Raw genomic sequence first — 20,074 nt, 5'->3', positions numbered from 1 at the left:
ATACAAAATTAAAATGTAAAAACACAAAATTAAAAAAAAATCTAAATCAAAACTTAAAGCAAAGAAACACAAAAAAAACTATACAAAAAACAAATATAAAACCGCAAACTTAAAAAACAATTCTTAACAAACCAACGTAAACAAATCAAAGTAAAAATAGCAACACAGACTACTATAAACATTCCTACACAACTATCTGCTTGTTAAGTCTGATGTAACTGTTTCTCATGATGATAAAAAAACGGAAAGTAAAAGAATAAATAAACTCAAAACAAAAACTAAACACACAAGAAAACAAAGCAAAACGAGAAAAAAAAAACTCCAAACAAATGTTGAAAGCCAAACTCAAACAAAACAAAAAACATTGAACTAAAATCTAAACACAAAAAACAACTCAAAGCTAAATAAAAAAAAACACACAAACTAAAATGTAATAAGAAAAATACTTACAAACTAAAACAAAAAATAAAAAAAATACACAAAACTAAATTAAAATATAAAAAATATATATTTAAAATCAAAACTCAAAGCAAAGAAACACTACGAAAACTACAAACCAAACACAAATAAAACAGCATACATCAAAACTAAAATTCTAAGCAAACAAAAACAAATCAAAATAAAACACAAACTACTATAAACATTCCTACACAATTATCTGCTTAAGTCTGACGTCTCTCGTAATGACAAAAAAAAACAAGTAAAAAGAAAAAAAAAATACTCAAAACAAAAACTAAACACACAAAGCAAACCCTAAAGCCAAAACAAATGTTGAAAACAAAACTCAAACAAAACGAAAACACAGAACACAAAAGGCAAAACACTGAACTACAGTAAAAACTAAACAAAAAACAACCAAAGCTAAATAAAAACACGCAAAACTCAAAAACAAACAAATCTAAAACAAAACACATTAAAAACACAAACAAAACAAAAACAAACAAACAAACACCAAAACTAAACAAAAACAACAAACTAAACAAATAAAAACTAAATAAAAATAGAAACACAAACTACTGTAAACACCCAAAACCAAAAAAGAAATATCTTTTCTTAAGAGTCACAGTCAAACTTATGCTAATTATTGTTTGCCGTGTCTAAAGACGTGAAAACTGTCTGCCTTGTGGAAATAAGATCAGATTTACAGCACAAACAGACAACCGACTCGGAATTCCAAGCATATCCAGAGGGAGACTTTTACAAACAACTAAAATATGTGTACAATGCCTCACAAACTGGAGACGACGAATACTAGTAAGAAACAGACACAAATCAGTCATTGAGAGGTGTGGACGCTTCCTCGTACAGATGTTGGGCTCCCAGCGGGACAAAAACAGCTCCTGCATTATCAGTCATTTCCACACAACATCTGCAGCTTTTACACAATGGCCAGAGATAAACTATCCGCTTGTTAAGTCTGACGTCATAGTTTCTGGGTTCAACCGGTGCCAACAGCCCACAACAAATAGTACGAACATCCTCATGGTGTGCTGGAATACTATTGAAAATCATGTTTATATCAGACAGTGATTCATAATGTCACAAGTGGATAGTAACAGACACATAATTAGACATGTGCAACTGATGTTCAACAGTCCTGGTAATGCAGAATATCTCTGCCGCCATGTGTTGTGAGGAGATGCGAGTTGAGAAGGATAAGCTCATAATCTGCGCTTCGCTACACACATACTGTACAGATGATCTCAGTTACACTGATAAACAGATGCAGAAGTACAGGACGCACCTTGCTAAAAGGTTTGGACAATCAGCATAAAGTAGCTGCAGTATAAAGATAAAGGGAGCAAATGGACTTGCTTAAACCTCTACAGATCAATAAGGACTTTTTTTACTTCATTCATTAAATGGAAGCTGATAAACAAGATGATTTGACCACAGCAGCAACTTGGAGGGAGAGAAAATGTTCCTGTCTAATCCGGTCATGTCCTGTCTAATTACTGTAGTTGTGGGTTGTGCTTTGTTCAAGAAAGTCCATTTTAGCCAAGTAAATGGCATACAATAACTGTTGGAAATATATTTTGTTCTACCAATGAAAGCAGTTTTAGATGTGCACTAAATATCAACTATGTGACATTATTTTGACATGATAAGTTTTGAATCAAAACTTTAGAATTAAATTTCTGAATTAAAGTTCTGTAACTTTGGTATGGAAATTAACCTAGTGATATTAATAAAACGTATAAACAAAAACAAACAAATCAGAGACCAAGCAAAAATCAAAACAAATGTAAAGCTATGTCTTTTGCAATGAAATGATCTTTATATTTCAATAATATTTCTATTAATTATAAACTATTAATTATATATTAAATATTATATTAATACAATATTTAAAATAACTCAAATCCACAGCGAACAAACATCCACATCCAAACCAAGACAAAACCAAATCCAAAAAACAAAACATCAAAACAAAAACTCAACAAAACAAAGCAAAAAACAATCTAAACATAAAATAAACAAATAATAATTTAAACATCAAAAGTCAAAAAGAACAACATCAAAAGAACACAAAAAAACTCAAAACAACCCCCTTATTTATTTACTTTAACATTTTTTTTTACAAAACAACTAATATTTATCTAGCAAAAGTTCCCAGGTTTAAAAGCCCCATAGTTTTGAAACGACCCTAGTATAAAAGCATGGAGGTGACACAAATAAAGAGTACTAAATCACTTCCATATTTTATTTCTTTGTCTTATATGCTAATCAATCCGCATTCAGTAAGCTGAAAATGTGTGTGGTCATGTAAATGTGCCGGACCATTCTCCATAAGACCATAAACAGCTTAAACATAAGCTGATCAACGTGGATTTTTGCCCATCACCCCAATTTGCGTAAACACTTTAACCTGCATTCTGTTGGGTCTACCGTATTAGCGCAGATGTAAAAGGGTCTTCATGGTAGATTTGAGCGCATTCAGCAAGAGTAAGTGTTTGTGAGTGAAACCCAGAGTTAAGACACTGCAGGTGAATGCAGTAAATCCCACTGATGAATATATTGGAAACTCAGTCTTAAGACAAGACACTGCAGGTGATTACAGTAAATCCCAGCAATGCATATACTGGAAACCCTATTTACCCAGTTATTTGACTGCATTAAGAATTTGAAAAAAATTCTATAACTAATAGAATTCTAATATGTCATGTTAAAATATGCAAATGATGCATTTTAATTAGATGTGCACTAATTTGCATACATTTAGGACATACATCTGGGTTCAAAATTCAAATCAAATCAAGTCAAATCACAGATTTGGGATTTTGGGAGTCTCTTTTAATTAATCTTTATTAAAACTGTTATATAAACAGTGATTATATAATCAGGTATATTATATATGGATAAATCCCTCAGTAAAAACATTCAGAATATAGATTTGAACAAAACTGTGATTTTGGTGTATGTTAGTGCTGCTGAAGTGGGGATTTATGGCTCAGTGCAGGAGAATTTTTGTTGTGTTCATATAAAATATGTTGTATTTTTGAAATCAGACACATTACACGTTCTGAAGAGCCAAAGTCTAAAATTTCAAGTCTCACCTTAAATTTTCAAAGATCTATAATCACAATCTCATGGCAATTCAGAACTTTTAGATTTAGTGGCTAATTGGTACAGTTTGTACAATCTCATTCAAACATTTTTCAGTATGATTTGCTCATCGCCCAATTATGGTTGGGGTTTAGTGGTGGGATTTGGGTGCACAAAGGATGCAAATAAAAATCAAAAGAGGAGACAGCCTGATCTCATAAATTAGCATAACTATTTTACAAACTATTTATCTACCAATTCATAAAGTCAGTGCAAATTTCCCTATTGTAGTTTTCAAATTCTCTAGAGCTTATAATCCTGTAATTAACATCACAACTATAACAAACAGACGTGCATGTTTTCATTTAGACATCACCACTGATATTCACCATCTTGATTTTCAATATAGTCTTATTTACATGGTATGCAAGATAGTAAAGCTGGTTATTTCAGTAGACTGATTTTAAATAGTTACCTTATTATTAGTGTGCATGCAAACTTGCTGACTAATTATGAGTGTGTTTTTTTCACTTTGCGCTGTAAAAATAAAAAAGGAATAAAAAGAACCATGAATGCCTGTAAAAAGTGAAGCTCTCTGGCTGAGTTAACCGAGAGCGATGAATCACTTTGACGGTGGTCAATCGCGACTGAAGTTCCTCATTATCTTATTGAGAGAGATCCATTAAATCAGTATCCGCATTTCGCTTACAGAAGAGTTGGAGACTTTAACACTAGAATAGCCACATGGTAAAAATGTACAAAACAGACTTTTCCAACTGTCCCCTTTACTAAAAAGATGTTATTTACCACTCCCTGTTGCTAAAAAGAGTTTGGATAAAACCTGGTTTACATTTAAATGTACTTACAATGCCTTTGTTTTCGCACTGCTTATGTTTTAGCATTCTATGTTGCTAGGCACCGAGTGTTGCTTACTCACTGAGATGCCAGTGATTAGTTTAATTTGCAATGGATAGAAGATTAATAAACTGGTATTAGAAGCATTAAATACCATGAGTGATGGTGAGTCCTATTGTGAACTGACATCAAGAGTGAGTATTGCATACTGGTTACAGCATAATTTAGATCCGTGGTTCCCAAAGTGGGGGTCAGGACAATCAGGTTGGGGGGTGGGGGTTGCACTTGGTAATTTCTAAAAATCAAATTCATTTTATTAAACTATTGCAATTACCATATTTTATCCCTAACCTACAGAACAAAAAACAACAACATGCAAATAAAAAGCCAACAGCCTTTGGATTTTTAATTTTTTTTGTGACCCCTGGGGTGATTACGTTATATTAAAGAGACCGCACATTGATTTTATGGCACCAGGTTCAACTTTCTGACACCTTTACGGGACTCACATACATCAAAAATAACTTAACATGGAGGATGATCTCCGAGTGGCATTCTTCAATATTAAATGATGAATACACTATGGCCTATTGGTATGTGTGCACCATTGTGTGCAAAGTTTATATATTCATAACCACCTCAGAGGATATTGGGGGTCGCAAGTCACTGGCATTGTTATTTTGGGGGGTCGTGGAATGAAAACTTTGGGAACCCCTGATTTAGATGACTGAATATATTAATTTCATGCCTGTAGACATTAATTTGCCAGGACAGAGCCATAACATTTAGTCATAACATGTCATGTCAAACACAGCAGACATTTTAGATCCAGTTTTGTGAAAAAGACACCCAATATTTACATTTTTCCATATCATGATTTTAAAAATGCATTAAATGTTTGGCAGGTCTTAAAATTGGGAAAATGAAAACCTAAGATGAACAACAACATAATCCAGGTACTTCTAATCAAACGTGTTAACTGATCATTAGCAGAAGTTTGAGCAGTTTGTCGTTCTCAAGTCTTCAGCTGAGTGTTAACACAAAATTGGCACATGCAACAACACAATGATCCTATAATCACATCAGCAAACTTACAACAGGACTGAAGCTGAAGAAGAAAAGCAAAAAAATCAAGGTGTTGAATAGTCTAGAGCTCCAAAATGAGACTGAGAAGGTCATACAGAAATAAAAGGATTGCTTTAAGTAATTATTGATGACAGTGGATCTACAAGCATCTGAATCGATGCCTTTTCTATCCTGCTTTACTTTTGTTAAATAAATACTGGCATGATGTGAGATGATCATCTGAGGTTTCATCTTCTAAATTTTAATATCTATTTTAAATGACTACTTGATACAAAAAAATGGTGTCCTAATTTCTTCACATGACTGTACTCAATTGTGGTTGGAGTGTTAAAGATACTCAGGTTTGCACTTTTGACACAAACGAATAAGTAATCCTGGAGCGAGGGCCTCAAATCATCCGGCCTGTGGTAAACCTTCAGAAACCACACAGGCTTTCATATAACTCTGCTTGTAAGGAGAAGTAATTGAGCACGGTCGTACTGAGTGAACTCAAAGCAGCTCTATGTCATGTAGGCAGGAATCTTTACGCTCACAAAAGGCCGCTGTGTGTCCGGCCGGCGCAGCTGACTGCTGTTTGACTAATGTGTGACTGCGCTTTCATGGAGAGATATCACTCGCTGACAATGACACTGTTCTCACAGAAGAGCAGCTCTATGGTGACGCCAACACAGGCATGTCAGAAGACAAACCGAGTCTGAAACAAACCTCCACAAAACAGACCCGGGACAACATCAGGCTAATATACAGCCCAAGTACTTTTATGTAGTAGTTTTCAATTTTAAAGCACAAAGATAACAATCACACAAAGGTCACCTGTTTAAATTCCTATATTTAAAGAATAAAAATATATACAAACCCAACCATTGGGTTAAAAAGTGTCATTTAAATTTAACTTAAAATTTAAACTAGTCTTGGGATATCCATATTTGACCCAACGTTGGGTATTAACAATTCAGTATTTTGTGTATATGTGTATGTTTGGGTGTTCTGTTGTGTTCTCAAATAAATATAAGATAAAACAGACCTGCATTAAACAGCTATAACATATAAAACAGTTTGGTTTTATATGTTTATGTGTAGCAAGAAAGTCGCTGGTTCGAATCCCGGCTGCATGGGTCAGTTGGCAATTTTGTGTGGAGTTGGCCTGTGTTTGCATGGGTTTGCCCTATAAGTAAATTGGATAACCTAAATTGGCCATAGTGTATGACTCTGTGTGAATGTGAGAGTGTATGGGTGTTTCCCATGTGAAATCTCATTTAATAGATTTTGGGCTGTGTAACGATTGAAAAATATTAATTTTGCATTCATTTGTGATTGTTATTTACTTTTATTAGTAATATCTGCTAATATAAAGGTAGCAAGGCAATGAAACAACAAATAACCCAATGTTTAAGTTATATTAATCCTAACAACACGGTTACCCTGACCCACTGGTTGGATTAAAATAAACGACCAAGCATTCTGGGCTAAATTAGTAAACCTACACAGCAAAATAACACAGCGCCTTGGTTATGGTTGGGTTATTTTCCAGCCCAGCATTTTTCAGAGTGTGTGAACTTGGGTTTAAATAGTCCAGCACGTTTTTGTGTTGTGTTTTGCAAACTATATAGTATGCAAATACTAAATAGTGGTTGATTTTGTCTATATTTGACCCATTTCTGGGTTGAAATAACCCAGCATTGTCAGAAAAGAGACATATCCAGGTGCAACAATTAAAAAGTAGCCATATATTCCTATACATAAATCCTTGAATAAAGTCATATACACTAAGCAAATGCTATCTTGTTTTTAATCCTTCTCTTGGGTTTGTTAATATTTGACCCAATGCTGGGCTAAAGCAAACCAGCATCATTAAGAGTGTATAGTGAACTCTCTTTAACATCAGAAATGTGACGTTCTGCAGCATTATGGTAACATAGACGCTCACCTCATTGACGTTAATCTTGGATTTTGCAGAGGACTCCAGAAAGGCGCAGCTGTTCCACTGCCGGGCCAGATTCTGCCCCTGCTCCTTGCCCACCACCCTCTCGTCCTCCAGATCACACTTATTGCCCACCAGGATCATCGGCACCTACAACCAGACCCCAAACACTTTAGTTTAGTGTGATACTTACAAAATTAAATGTTACTCTGCAATAAAATACTGTGAGTTTCAGAGTTTCTGCACCTCCAAAACTTCCCAAAAATCTGAATATTAGAAAAAATAGATTTTTAATGATGCGCCTGAGAATGAAATCATCGTCTTTTCTTAACATTTCACAATCAGTTTTTGCTGTTGTTGTTATTTAAACATGATTAACTGTGGCTAATAAAATCAGTAAACAATTGGATCAGAAATATTGGTTTTATTGTTATTTTTTTTTACTGTTGTTTGTATAACCATTGCAATTACTAATCTTCCCAAAAGTGCATAGAAAATGCCTTATCGCTAAGCATAGTATACACATTTGAACATCCATTTTTAGACCTCTTTAAACCAGTAATTTAATTAATAATTATTCAGTGGTTTACTGACTTAAATAATATTTATTTATGTATGTATGAATGTAGGTATGTATGTATTCATGTACTATATGTGTGTAAGTCTACTATATATGCATTTGAAAATTATGGCAGCACAATTGGTTTCATTTTAAGACATAATTAACATATATACATTCTTTTCAGCAGTGTAATACTCTCTATTTCGTTCCATAATTGTCCAATGGAAAGCAATTGATTTGAATTTTCAGCACATTATGGAGAAGTAATAAAGTAGCTGATCTGATTATTGAAAAAAAAAAAAAATCATAATTTCCTGATGTCTGTTTTCCATCGAGGGAGCTATTTAGAGACATTAGCAAAAACAATGTTGCTAAACTAGCAGAAATCATTCTTGAGGTGCTACAGTTTACAGCAGCTGTTATCCTCACTTAATAGAAAAAGAAATCCCTTTGGTCATTTTAAAGCTCAACATGCATTCATATTTGCATACAAAACCAAACACACACCAAAAAAAACAACAAAAATCTCCCACACAACTCCAGCGAAACCGTTCAGATATCGCAGCAGAAGTGAAACTGTAAGACGCAGCATTTGCATTCAATTTTAGCAGATATTTTCAAGGTAACAGGGAAATGGACATATTACGTACAGGATAAAAAAGTGAACCAGGTTGCAAAGATGGAATAAATAACCCAAACACCCAGTGTCAAATCAGTTCAGGAAGTGGACTAAAATAAAACAGGTCAACTGAGGTCATCGCACTATATCACCTTTCTCAGAATCCATTCAGAACCTGTTCTCATACACACACTCACTGAGATACAAAAACACACACACTGACACACCTTTCACAGGGGCTCATTTCCTCTAATATTGTTGGCCGTGTTTCAATCCAAGCTTAGCCAAATTTGTGACAAAGGAAACTATAACTTAAGGGATGTTCACACATTTGGCAGTGTCAAAACAACAGGAAGTCAATTACTTTTAATTTTATGACTGTGAACAAGTTAGATTTGTTCATTTATAATCGTTTATCTTGTTCATGTTATGTTATGTTATGTTATATGTTAAGCTATATTATGTTATGTGTCATGCTGTGTTATGCGTTATGTCATGCTGTTATTTTATGCTATGTTGTTATGTTATCCTATGCTTTATTACGCTGTTATGTCATACGTTGTTATTTGTTGTGCTGTTATGTTATGCTGTGTTAAGTCATGCTGTCATGTTATGCTATGTTGTTATGTTATGTCATGTTGTGCTATATTATGCTGTTATTTCCATATGTTGTTATGTTATGCTGTTATGTTATGCTATATTATGCTGTTATGCCATATGTTGTAATATGTTATGCTATTATGTTATGTCATGTTAATTTATGCTATATTATGCTGTTATTTCCATATGTTGATATATGTTATGCTGTCATGTTATGTTATGCTATGTTATATGTTACATGTTATGTCGTTTTATGTTATCTGTTATGCTATGTTCAGTTGTTATGTTATGTTAGGTTATGCTATATTATGTTATATGTTACGCTATTTAACGTTATACTGTGCTGTGCTTTGTTATGTTATGCTATATGTTATGTCATATGTTATGTTATGCTATATTATGCTGTTATGCCATATGTTGTTATATGTTATGCTGTTATGTTATGCTATATATTATTTGTTATGCTGTAATGTTATGCTGTCATGTTATGCTATGTTGTTATGTTATGTCATGTTGTGCTATATTATGCTGTTATTTCCATATGTTGTTATGTTATGCTGTTATGTTATGCTATATTATGCTGTTATGCCATATGTTGTAATATGTTATGCTATTATGTTATGCTATGTTATATGTTATGTCATTTTATGTTATATGTTATGCTATGTTCAGTTGTTATGTTATGTTAGGTTATGCTATATTATGTTATATGTTACGCTATTTAATTTTTTGCAGTGCTGTGCTTTGTTATATTATGCTATATGTTATGTCATATGTTATATGTTATGCTATATTATGCTGTTATTTCCATATGTTGTTATATGTTATGCTATTATGTTATGTCATGTTAATTTATGCTATATTATGCTGTTATTTCCATATGTTGATATATGTTATGCTGTTATGTTATGCTTTGCTGTTATATGTTATGTTATGTCGTTTTATGTTATCTGTTATGCTATGTTCTGTTGTTATGTTAGGTTATGCTATATTATGTTATATGTTACGCTATTTAACGTTATGCTGTGCTGTGCTTTGTTATGTTATGCTATATATTATGTCATATGTTATATGTTATGCTATATTATGCTGTTATGCCATATGTTGTTATATGTTATGCTATTATGTTATGTCATTTTAATTTATGCTATATTATGCTGTTATTTCCATATGTTAATATATGTTATGCTGTTATGTTATGCTATAATATGTTGTTATGCCATATGTTGTTATATGTTATGCTATTATGTTATGTCATGTTATGCTGATATTTCCATATGTTGATATATGTTATGCTGTTATGTTATGCTATGTTATATGTTATGTTATGTCGTTTTATGTTATCTGTTATGCTATGTTCTGTTGTTATGGTATGTTAGGTTATGCTACAATATGTTATATGTTACGCTATTTAATGTTATGCTGTGCTGTGCTTTGTTATGTTATGCAATATGTTATGTTATATGTTATAAGTTATGTTATGTAATGTCATAATTCATGTTATATGTTATGTTATACTATGTTCCTGTTAAAAATCCCTAAAGCTCTTAGAAACATTTATATGGCTTTTGATTTGGTGACGAAAGATGTTTTATTAAATCATAAATTATAACAAAGGTTTCGGGAGAATCTGAAATCACTGAATCTGAATAAAAAGGCCACATTATAAACAGATTTTAAATCCTCTGCTATTCCTCATTTAGCGGTCACACTTCTGATATTCGTCGGTCAAAACAAACTGAAGGCATTAAGTCATTATACAATTAATAATAAAAAAAGTTCATAATAATTAATTTATGTTATTGATATTTGTCAAAATTTAGAAACAGACAATATTTAGGTAGTATATCCATATTACTATTCAATAATTTATCTATATTTGTAATTAAACAGACAATATTAATGTATTTATCTATATTTGTTATTAAACAGACAATATTAATGTATTTATCTATATTTAATAAAATATTACCTAATTAAAAATATTATTCAGTAATTTATTTAGTCAGTATTGCAATAAACTTCTTAATTTTTGTGTCATCTAAACATTTTCACAAATAGTCAATCTTATTCCTTTATCTGTGCCCGAGTATAGACCCCCAGATGTTTAAGAGACTTCATATTTGGACATTTATAAAATGGAGCAAATTACCGCATTTGTAAATCAGAAAAATGTAACAATTTATTTCATTCTGGGAAAAATGTACCTATTACGCAACATCCCATTTTAATGTAATACATTTTAATGTTAGCTTAAAATCAGAAGGATCACTCCCTAAATGTACATAGTTTGTTGCTTTTGTGTATGTATATCATATATTGTATACTGCAAAAAGAGAAAGAGGATATACCGAATTTGTGCTTATATTTGTGAGTGTACTCAGATGTATGAGCTCTGACATGTATCTGATGTGAGTGTAAAATATTTTTGATTAAAAAAAGAGAGACTTCATGTTTACACTGTACAGTTTGTGCAGTTACATTACACATTTTGAAACAAGAACAGCCAGAAACCTCTATTGATAACATCTCTAAAGATAAAAAAAGCATGCACAAGTAAACTCAACTACTAAACTGTTTGCATGCCCAACCAAAGCTGTCAAACAGAGAGCAGCAGAGGCCAAAACCTCTGTCCTTATAAATCAACAAAGACGATCCCCCTCGCAGCGGAGAGGCCACCATTATTGACACTGGAAAGCATATAAGAGCTGAGGGTGGCTTTAAAAACAGGCCACGATAAAAGCTAAAGTTAGAGCTGAGTGTTAAGTGCAGGGTGTGAACTATAGGCCAGATAGAAGACTATGGGCTTCCTTAAAAACTTGATTTGCGAAACTGTATAGGTCAAAATGTGAAAGATTTGACAGCATGTTATTTTGATGTGCGATTTCAGTTTCATGTCATGTGATCATCATGGATTATTATGTGTAAAATTGCAAAAATATGAATTAATTGAACATTCAAACCTAATCAACTTTAATACAGATGACTATAAACGCCATTAGCATTAATGCATGGAGTATTGGTGGCTGTTTATAGTTTCAGGTATCAATTTATGTCAATAAAGTACACTGTAAAATATATTTATTAATTAAAAGAGTCCGTATTTTGTGATTCACAAGTGTTTTCATTTATTTACAGCTGTAAATTGAATTATGGGATCTTGATCTCTGCTCTGTCAACTTTTAATGTTGAAAATTCAACTCTACAGTTTAATAAAGTGACCTTTATTCACAGTTTTTAGTAGTATGAAATAATATAATGTATAAGAGATAATATGTAGAGAAATAAACAGCAAATGTACTGGCAGTTTACTACAAGATTTTTGTACCACAATACACAGCACCAACCCCAACAATATATTACTTTAAACTGTTCAAAATGTTAATAAAAGTCATCTTTCCAAACTTTTCAAGGTTAAAAGTTGTTGGAAGGAAGATCAAGGTCCAATAATGCAGTTCAAAAGCATAAATAAGCTGTAATATACAGAAAACAGCTAATTTACTGTTATTTTTTTAAAGTGTATAACTTGGTCCTATAAATTCAAATATATAAATATAAAGTACTTTATCCTATAAAATGATTGCATAAAGCAAGTGGATACACTTTAAGCTGTTGTGTATCTTAATAAGTCACTGTAAGTCCTCTTTTGAGGCACACGTAAGCGCACAAACCCCCATTCCCCAAAAAGTAAGCTTCTCCAAAGTCCATGGTATAGCTTGAACAGTGGTGTGATGTGGATGAAGACTCACATCATCCGTGTCTTTGACCCGCAGAATCTGTTCTCTCAAGTCCTGCAGGTCGTTGAAGGTGGACTGTGCTGTTATGGAGTAAACTAGTGCAAAGCCCTGGCCGTTCTTCATGTACAGGTCCCTCATGGCTGTGAATTGTTCCTGAGTGGGAGAGAACGAAGAGGAGGATGAGTTTACACAGAGAACGGAGGAGTCCAATCAAGGGATCTCCAAAACCAGCCAAAAAAATTATAGTGAGTATGAGCAATATAAGGTAACAAGAAACTAGAAAAAAAGAGAAGATATTGGGTAAAAGCTGTGCATTTTTTTACCTTTAACTGTAAACAGCAATTTTTACATTAAACTGACTTAAATTAAGGTAAAGCAATATGTTATTTTAAGTTAAGACAAAACACGTTGTCAAGAATTGTTCAATCATTTATTCGTTCATCATTATTCATTCATATTCAAGAAACATTAATTTTTACAGTGGATTTATTTAGGCTGAAAAGGGAATAGTAGAGCACATTTTGAGAGTTTAACTTTGAGTTAAATGATTTAAGACTTTAATTTAGGTTAAAAATCACTCTTTTTGTACAAATCACACACTTATTGTAAAGTTAAGCAAAAATGCATCAAGTTCAACATGTTCATTTATCTTTTTTCGATATATCCAACAAAGTAAATGATCAAATGGAAGGATTAAATAAATAGAACTATTTTTCCAAAAAAAGGACATTTGAGGACAAATAATAAGGACTCTCAATAACCAAAAAATATAAATAGTCTATGCATACATCAAAACCTTTCTGAATTGATTCCATAGTGTGTACAGTGCAACAGCAAAGAGCTGCAATACCTTACATGACCACATGGACATGTTTTAAAAAAAACAACAACCTTACCCTTAATGTTTTTTTTTGTTGTTGTTGTAATAATACATAATAAAAGCGGTACACTGTAAAAATGATATGATCAATATGACAACATATATTTTTATGTTAATTTTAACTTCTTATACTAAGTTAATAATGTTCCAACCTATTTTTTTTGTTCCATATTCCAACTTATTATTTTTATACAAGCTGTTTTAGGCCAGTTTTGTGTAAGTTAACTTATAATAAATCACTTACGAGGTTAATTTGATTCCATTAAATTTTTAAAGCAACCATGTACTTTTCACTGTGTCTTAGTAAATATTAATAAACCATAATAGCACGGATTGTTTATAAGAAAATGTATTCCATGTAAATAATCCAGAAACTAAAATCTAAATACAGAATTTCCACTTCTATTTAATCAGTATTTTTAGTCAATAGGACTGTTCCTCCCAATGAAATGAATACTTTTATTTGGGAATGGTTCATTAAACTGATCAAAGTCAGTACAAAAGATATCTAAATCAAATAAGAAATTTAAATTCTTCTGAATCGCCTATCAATCAAAGAACGGTTTCCTCAAAAACAATTGTTTTCAACAGTTATGGCAGATCAGAAGGATTTCTGAAGGATTATGAAGCTGACAAGAAAGCTAAAAACTGAGCTTTGATTGACAGAAAAATACATTTTAAATGTATAAAAAAGGTTAACAAACATTTTACAATTACAATTTTTACAGTTAAGTTTAATCCAAAAAATACACCCTTGTTATGCATAATGCAGAACTGATATCCATGATATAACAACTTGGGAACACACATTATACAGACACATATACAGTATGTATTTGTATATGTGACCTAATAAGAAGTGATGTAACGTTAATAAAGCCAAAAGCACATTGGTAGCCACTCAGCTTGTGTGGCCATATTTGCTTAAAACATGAAGAATAAACATGGTTGTAAAGTGTGTATGTGTAGGGATGGCTACGGAGGAGAATGATTTATTTTCTCCAGAGAGCATGACAGTGTCTCATTAAACCTGCAAGTGAGTGGGCATGAGCTTTGAGATTGCGGAGGAGAAATCCACACAGATAAACTCAATGAACTCTTTCTTTCTTCCATAACAAATTAATCTTTTTTTAGAGCTTGATAGCTGTTGGTCACTATTATCCTTTTTTTTTAATCACACCACTGATTCTTGACTGCTACATTTATATATTTTTGCTTTAAGTTGATCAAAACGGTTTCTTTAATAAATTATGTTATAGAATTTAGACTTTCTTGGGTGTCACTCTTTTTTGTTAGGTCATTGTGAGCCATGGGGCGTAACAACAACACTAGTCTATTCATATTAAAGAAAAGAGCAGTGTTAACATTCTTCAGAACATCTAGTTTTGCTTTCCACAACCTTGTTTACACCTGGTATTGAGATGTGTTTTCTTAAAAACAATAATGAATAGATTATGCTAAATGTCGGTGTAAATGGTGTCAAAAATGTTTTGAGGTTGTCAGTTTTTCCACATTTAGAAGTAGTCAAAAAGAATATTTTATAAGATATTTTTATTGTGTAAACACTTCAATGTTAAATGTGTATGAACAACCACAAAAGTGCACAAAAGTGCTCAAGATGTTCATATTTATTTGTGATTTAGTGCTGTTTAAAGGTTAACTCTTGTACAAAATATATGTGCCTGTACTGTGTACATTTATTATGTTTATATGGATGCACACACAAATACTTTTAATATATATTTACATATATACTGTTATTTATATATAATTTTATGGTTGATGACTTTTTTTTGTAATTTGGCCAAATGCGAAATGTGTGCTACTTAATTAACTGTGATTAATTGTGTACAAAATAAAAGCTTGTATTTATAAATAATATATGGGTGTGTACATTGTATAATTATTATGTATACATAATTGCACACACATACATGTTGATAATTTAAAATGATTTACAAACCAATGGATCAAAATAAATTTTAGACAAGACAATAGATGTTCATTTATAGACATTTATATTAATATTCATTTATAATTTTATGTTATGTATTAATCTTTTTTGTTTAAATATGAATAAACATTTGTATACATTAATGTATTCATATATACATAATAGTTTTGTGTGTATTGTGTATATTATGTAAACACAAACATTTTTTATGCGTTTATTTGAGATTAAAGTTGGCATGAAGTAGTTGTGATTGTCCTTTTCTCATATCGAGACATATCAAAGTGCTACAGCTTGTGGAATGAGGAAAAAAAAATTAAGGAAGAGCTTTGATTTTGTCCTTCGGATATTGATTGGATTGTTGGACGTTGCTAATAAAATGAAGGAAAATTGAAATTATGACTAAAATAAAGCTAAAAAATAAAATTAAAAATGTCATTAAGCATTTAGTCATTAAGCAGACGCTTTTGTTCAAAGCGACTTACAACTAAAGGCCGATTTATACTTCTGCGGCAAGCCCACGTGAATGGTACGGAGAAGCCTTTGCACAGCCGCATAGCCCTCGCCGTGGCTGACGCCGATGGTGACATGCACCTCTCAAAAAATGTAACTACACATCGCAACGATGCTCTGTGATTGGTGGACTTGCTAGCTGTGACCAGTGTGGGCGGGACCAAGAGCCACACGAACCTGTTGGAGCGAGTGTTTACAAGTGTCGAGCCCCATGAAGGAGCTCCAGATGGAAACTGTTGTTTTGTGTTTACCTCATGATTGTTGTTGTGCATCCGCCTGTTTTCTGCCTCTGAATGAGCGAGTATTAACTACTTGTACATTAATGTAGCGTTCAGAAAAAACAAAACACCCGCGAAGAAACACAACACCGAGGAACATAAAAACCAACTGCCAGCTATTGTTTCGGAAGTGCTATTGCAGAACACAAACAGCACGCAGAACTATAAATGCACGCGCAAGGCAGGTGTCGTGGGTCATGCCGATCACTCGCAACAAAAGTATAAACCAGCTTTGAGTTGGCAATTTAAGAGGAGAGGCAGTACACACAAGTGCTAATTATATAAAGGAACTGTTAGTACTTGCTCAGGGAATTAACTGCTAGAATAAGGGGGAGTGTTTTTTATAGAGAGAGAAAGAGAAGAGTGTTTCCACAGGTGGTTTGTCAAGCCCACTCACTGGCGCGAAGCATACTTAATAAATGCATTGTGGGTTTTTCTTGTGCTAATTGTAAGAATGTGCCCAGTGCAAGTGTCAGAGAGATGAAAGAGTGTGCTTTCTACAGGTGGTTTGTCAAGCCCACTTACCTGTGTGAGGCGCACTCAATTATCCCTAATAACTGTAAAATCGGTTTATACCAATTACAGACTGACTTGCACTCAAAACATGACTTTTCCTGCTTGTTTAAGCTACTTTTATAAAGTGAGATGAAACGACACAATTCTTAAGGTTTTTTTTGGGACAACTTATGTTCAATACACCTAAATTTGTAAAAACAATTAAGTTGACTTGATCGATTTATGTTGAGACGACATGGAGTTGTATGAAACTATGCATTTTTTACAGTGTAAATGAACTGTTTTGTCTTAAAGTTTGAAATAAATTTCAGCTTCCACTTTTGACTTTTCTAGTTTGTCCTCACCCACAGCATTTAAGTTTATACTCCACAGTATGGCTAATTTGGAACTAGCACTGCTCAACAATATCCAATTCCACTGTACAAAAAAATAGCCAATTTGTAGTCTGCATCTCCGTCAGGAATATTCTCCGCTTCTCTGGCTCGGTTTCACTTGACCGTGGCTTCATTCTGGCACACAGAGCCCAAGGACAACATTCACCATCTGTCATCAAACTTAGAGTTGTAAAACGGGGGCTTGTGGAACTGAAAACATGTCTTTATCCCCCATAGGGGCCAAAATGGCTCGGTGACCTCGAGCACCTGTACAAGATGAGGACTGCCATGAAGACGGACATGTGCACAGTTTGTTATCAATTATCTTACAGTAGGGGGGAGAGCTGGGGAAAGTGATCATGTGAGCTACGGTCATGACACATGCAGAACAAAAAAGGATTAGTGTGTTTAATTTTTAAATCTGGTACTTTTTTGGATTTCCAATCTACAGTGTTGAAGCCTTTGAATCTAAACTAGCCATTTAATCTTTTGATTGTTGGTTAAACGTTAACACGGATGACTTAATGCACACTGACGCTGGAAGTTACCAGTCAAGATTTTATCTGGGCTGTGACATCATGGGAAATTCAAATACTATCTGAAACACTAGCTGACAGCAATTATATGACTGAAATGACAAATCTTTAAAGCTTTGAAATGCTTAAATGAAAGCTGTTTTTATCACATTATCTAGATGTTGTTGACTCATCGGCAGATTAACATGACAAAAATATTGAATTTACTTTCTTTTAAAGCATATTGTTGAGAATTAAATGAATCAACACCATTTAAAGCTGAACAATATTTATACTTTCACAGCAATAATTAAAATATTTATTATTATTTTTATTATTGTTATAAAACTTAACCAATAATTTTGATTTGCCCCCTTATTAAAAAGACAATGGTAAAAGTAAAATTTAAATGTAATGAAAATAACTTAAACTTATATTTTCAACACCAAAAATACAGCTCAAAATTTATTTTATTTTAAATTCATAAAGATGTTTCAAAGTCACTTCGTAGTAGGGCTGCACAATGTATCGTTTCAGCATCGATATCGCAATGTGCGCATCCGCAATAGTCACATCACAAGATATGCAATGTCCAGTCTGAATTACAGTTGACCAGGAGCTACAGAACTGTATTTAATTATTGTTTTTATATGAAATTTATATGATTTATGGAAAAAAATTATTCTTATTTAGTCTAAATATCTACATTTCAAAGCAAAAACAAGATTATTTCACTTATCCCACTGGCAGATAATTTCCTTTAAACAAGCAAAAAACTCCTAATTTTCCTCTGACGCTGAAAACTAAACAATATTTTTCATCTGCTCTAAGAACTTGTCTTTGATATTTGGACTAGAAACAAGACAAAACAAAGTAAGAAAAAAAATTTTTTTGCATGAAATTTTTGTACCTGAATACTGTTAGACTCCCCAGAAAACAGTCAAATAGAGCTATCCAAACCATCTTCTGAAACTGTATTCATATCGCAATATTTATTGCAGAATAATAAAATAAAACCAATATCAATTTTCCAATAACTTGCCACTCTACTGCAAAGAAATAAAATGGAAAATAAGAACTCGTTTCAACTTAATAAAACTGAACTAAACAGAACAACAAAATAGATACATAATACATAAAACAAAACAAAACATAATACTTGCCATTACATAATATTACATTTTAAACTAAAATAGTTACATTTTTGTAAATGACTTTACTGCAAATCATTCACAAAGCAGCAGTAAATTATGCAGAATTTAATAAATACTCACAATATATTAATGACCATGTAAATATCATGAAAATGTCTAAAATCTAATAGTAATCCCAAAAGTAGCCCAAACACTTTCCCTAATAAAAGCACTCTAATCTATGTAATCTGTAATCAGAAACAGACTACAATTTGTAAACGATATACCCCAAACTGTGTGTACAGTGCTCAGCATATACAAGTAGACCCCTCACAAATCTATCTTTCAAATTCATAGTTTTAATAGGAAGCTATACCATTTTATATTTGTGCATATACATTAGATAAGTCAGTACTGAAACCAAATCTGGAGCTTATCTAACAAAATAACTTATGGTAGTGGTCCACAAACTAGTACAGCCAAAGTTATATGTTATAAAAAAATCTTAAATACAAATAAAAAAAAAAGAGGGAAAAAAATGTTATAGGTTGTAATTGTTTTGCAATATTTTGCTTGAATTTAACTGTATTATCTTTTAATTTCTATATATGTTTAGTGACTAAAATATAATTTTAATAAATACATCAGTTTAATAAATCTGTTTTGTTCAAATGCACCAAAATACATTGCCTATATTTACTGAGAAATGGATACAAATATTCACTTTCAAAATGGGTTCTACTCAATTGTGCTGAGCGCTGTATGTAGTATGTATATATTTATAAAGCGCTTACACCTAAAGAACTTTGCAATCATATGAGGAAGTTTCTTGTCATCATCACCACCTTGGTGTTAATGGTTAACGTACTGTACTTTTCACACACACACACACACACACATACTGTACATGTCCTGTACAAGTCTAACTTACCGTTCCGGCAGTATCCAGAATTTCCAACATACACTGCTGTCCATCCACCTCCACTTG

The 20,074-nt window shown here is 32.5% G+C and overlaps 1 protein-coding gene across 1 annotated transcript in view; it reads right to left on the bottom strand.

The window, feature by feature from the left end:
* Positions 1-20,074, bottom strand: part of rap1b (RAP1B, member of RAS oncogene family) — a 91,474-nt gene that overhangs the window by 3,499 nt on the left and 67,901 nt on the right. The window contains exons 4-6 of the mRNA XM_056455634.1: positions 20,018-20,074; positions 12,939-13,079; positions 7,415-7,558 (exon numbers count right to left, since the gene is read on the bottom strand). Coding sequence (XP_056311609.1) covers positions 7,415-7,558; positions 12,939-13,079; positions 20,018-20,074 — 342 coding nt within the window. The remainder of the gene's footprint in view (positions 1-7,414; positions 7,559-12,938; positions 13,080-20,017) is intronic.

Source organism: Danio aesculapii, chromosome 4 (genome assembly GCF_903798145.1).
Source record: "Danio aesculapii chromosome 4, fDanAes4.1, whole genome shotgun sequence".
Lineage (NCBI taxonomy): Eukaryota > Metazoa > Chordata > Actinopteri > Cypriniformes > Danionidae > Danio > Danio aesculapii.
The sequence above is the reverse complement of the archived record's forward strand: the minus strand, read 5'-3'. Positions and strand labels throughout refer to the sequence as shown.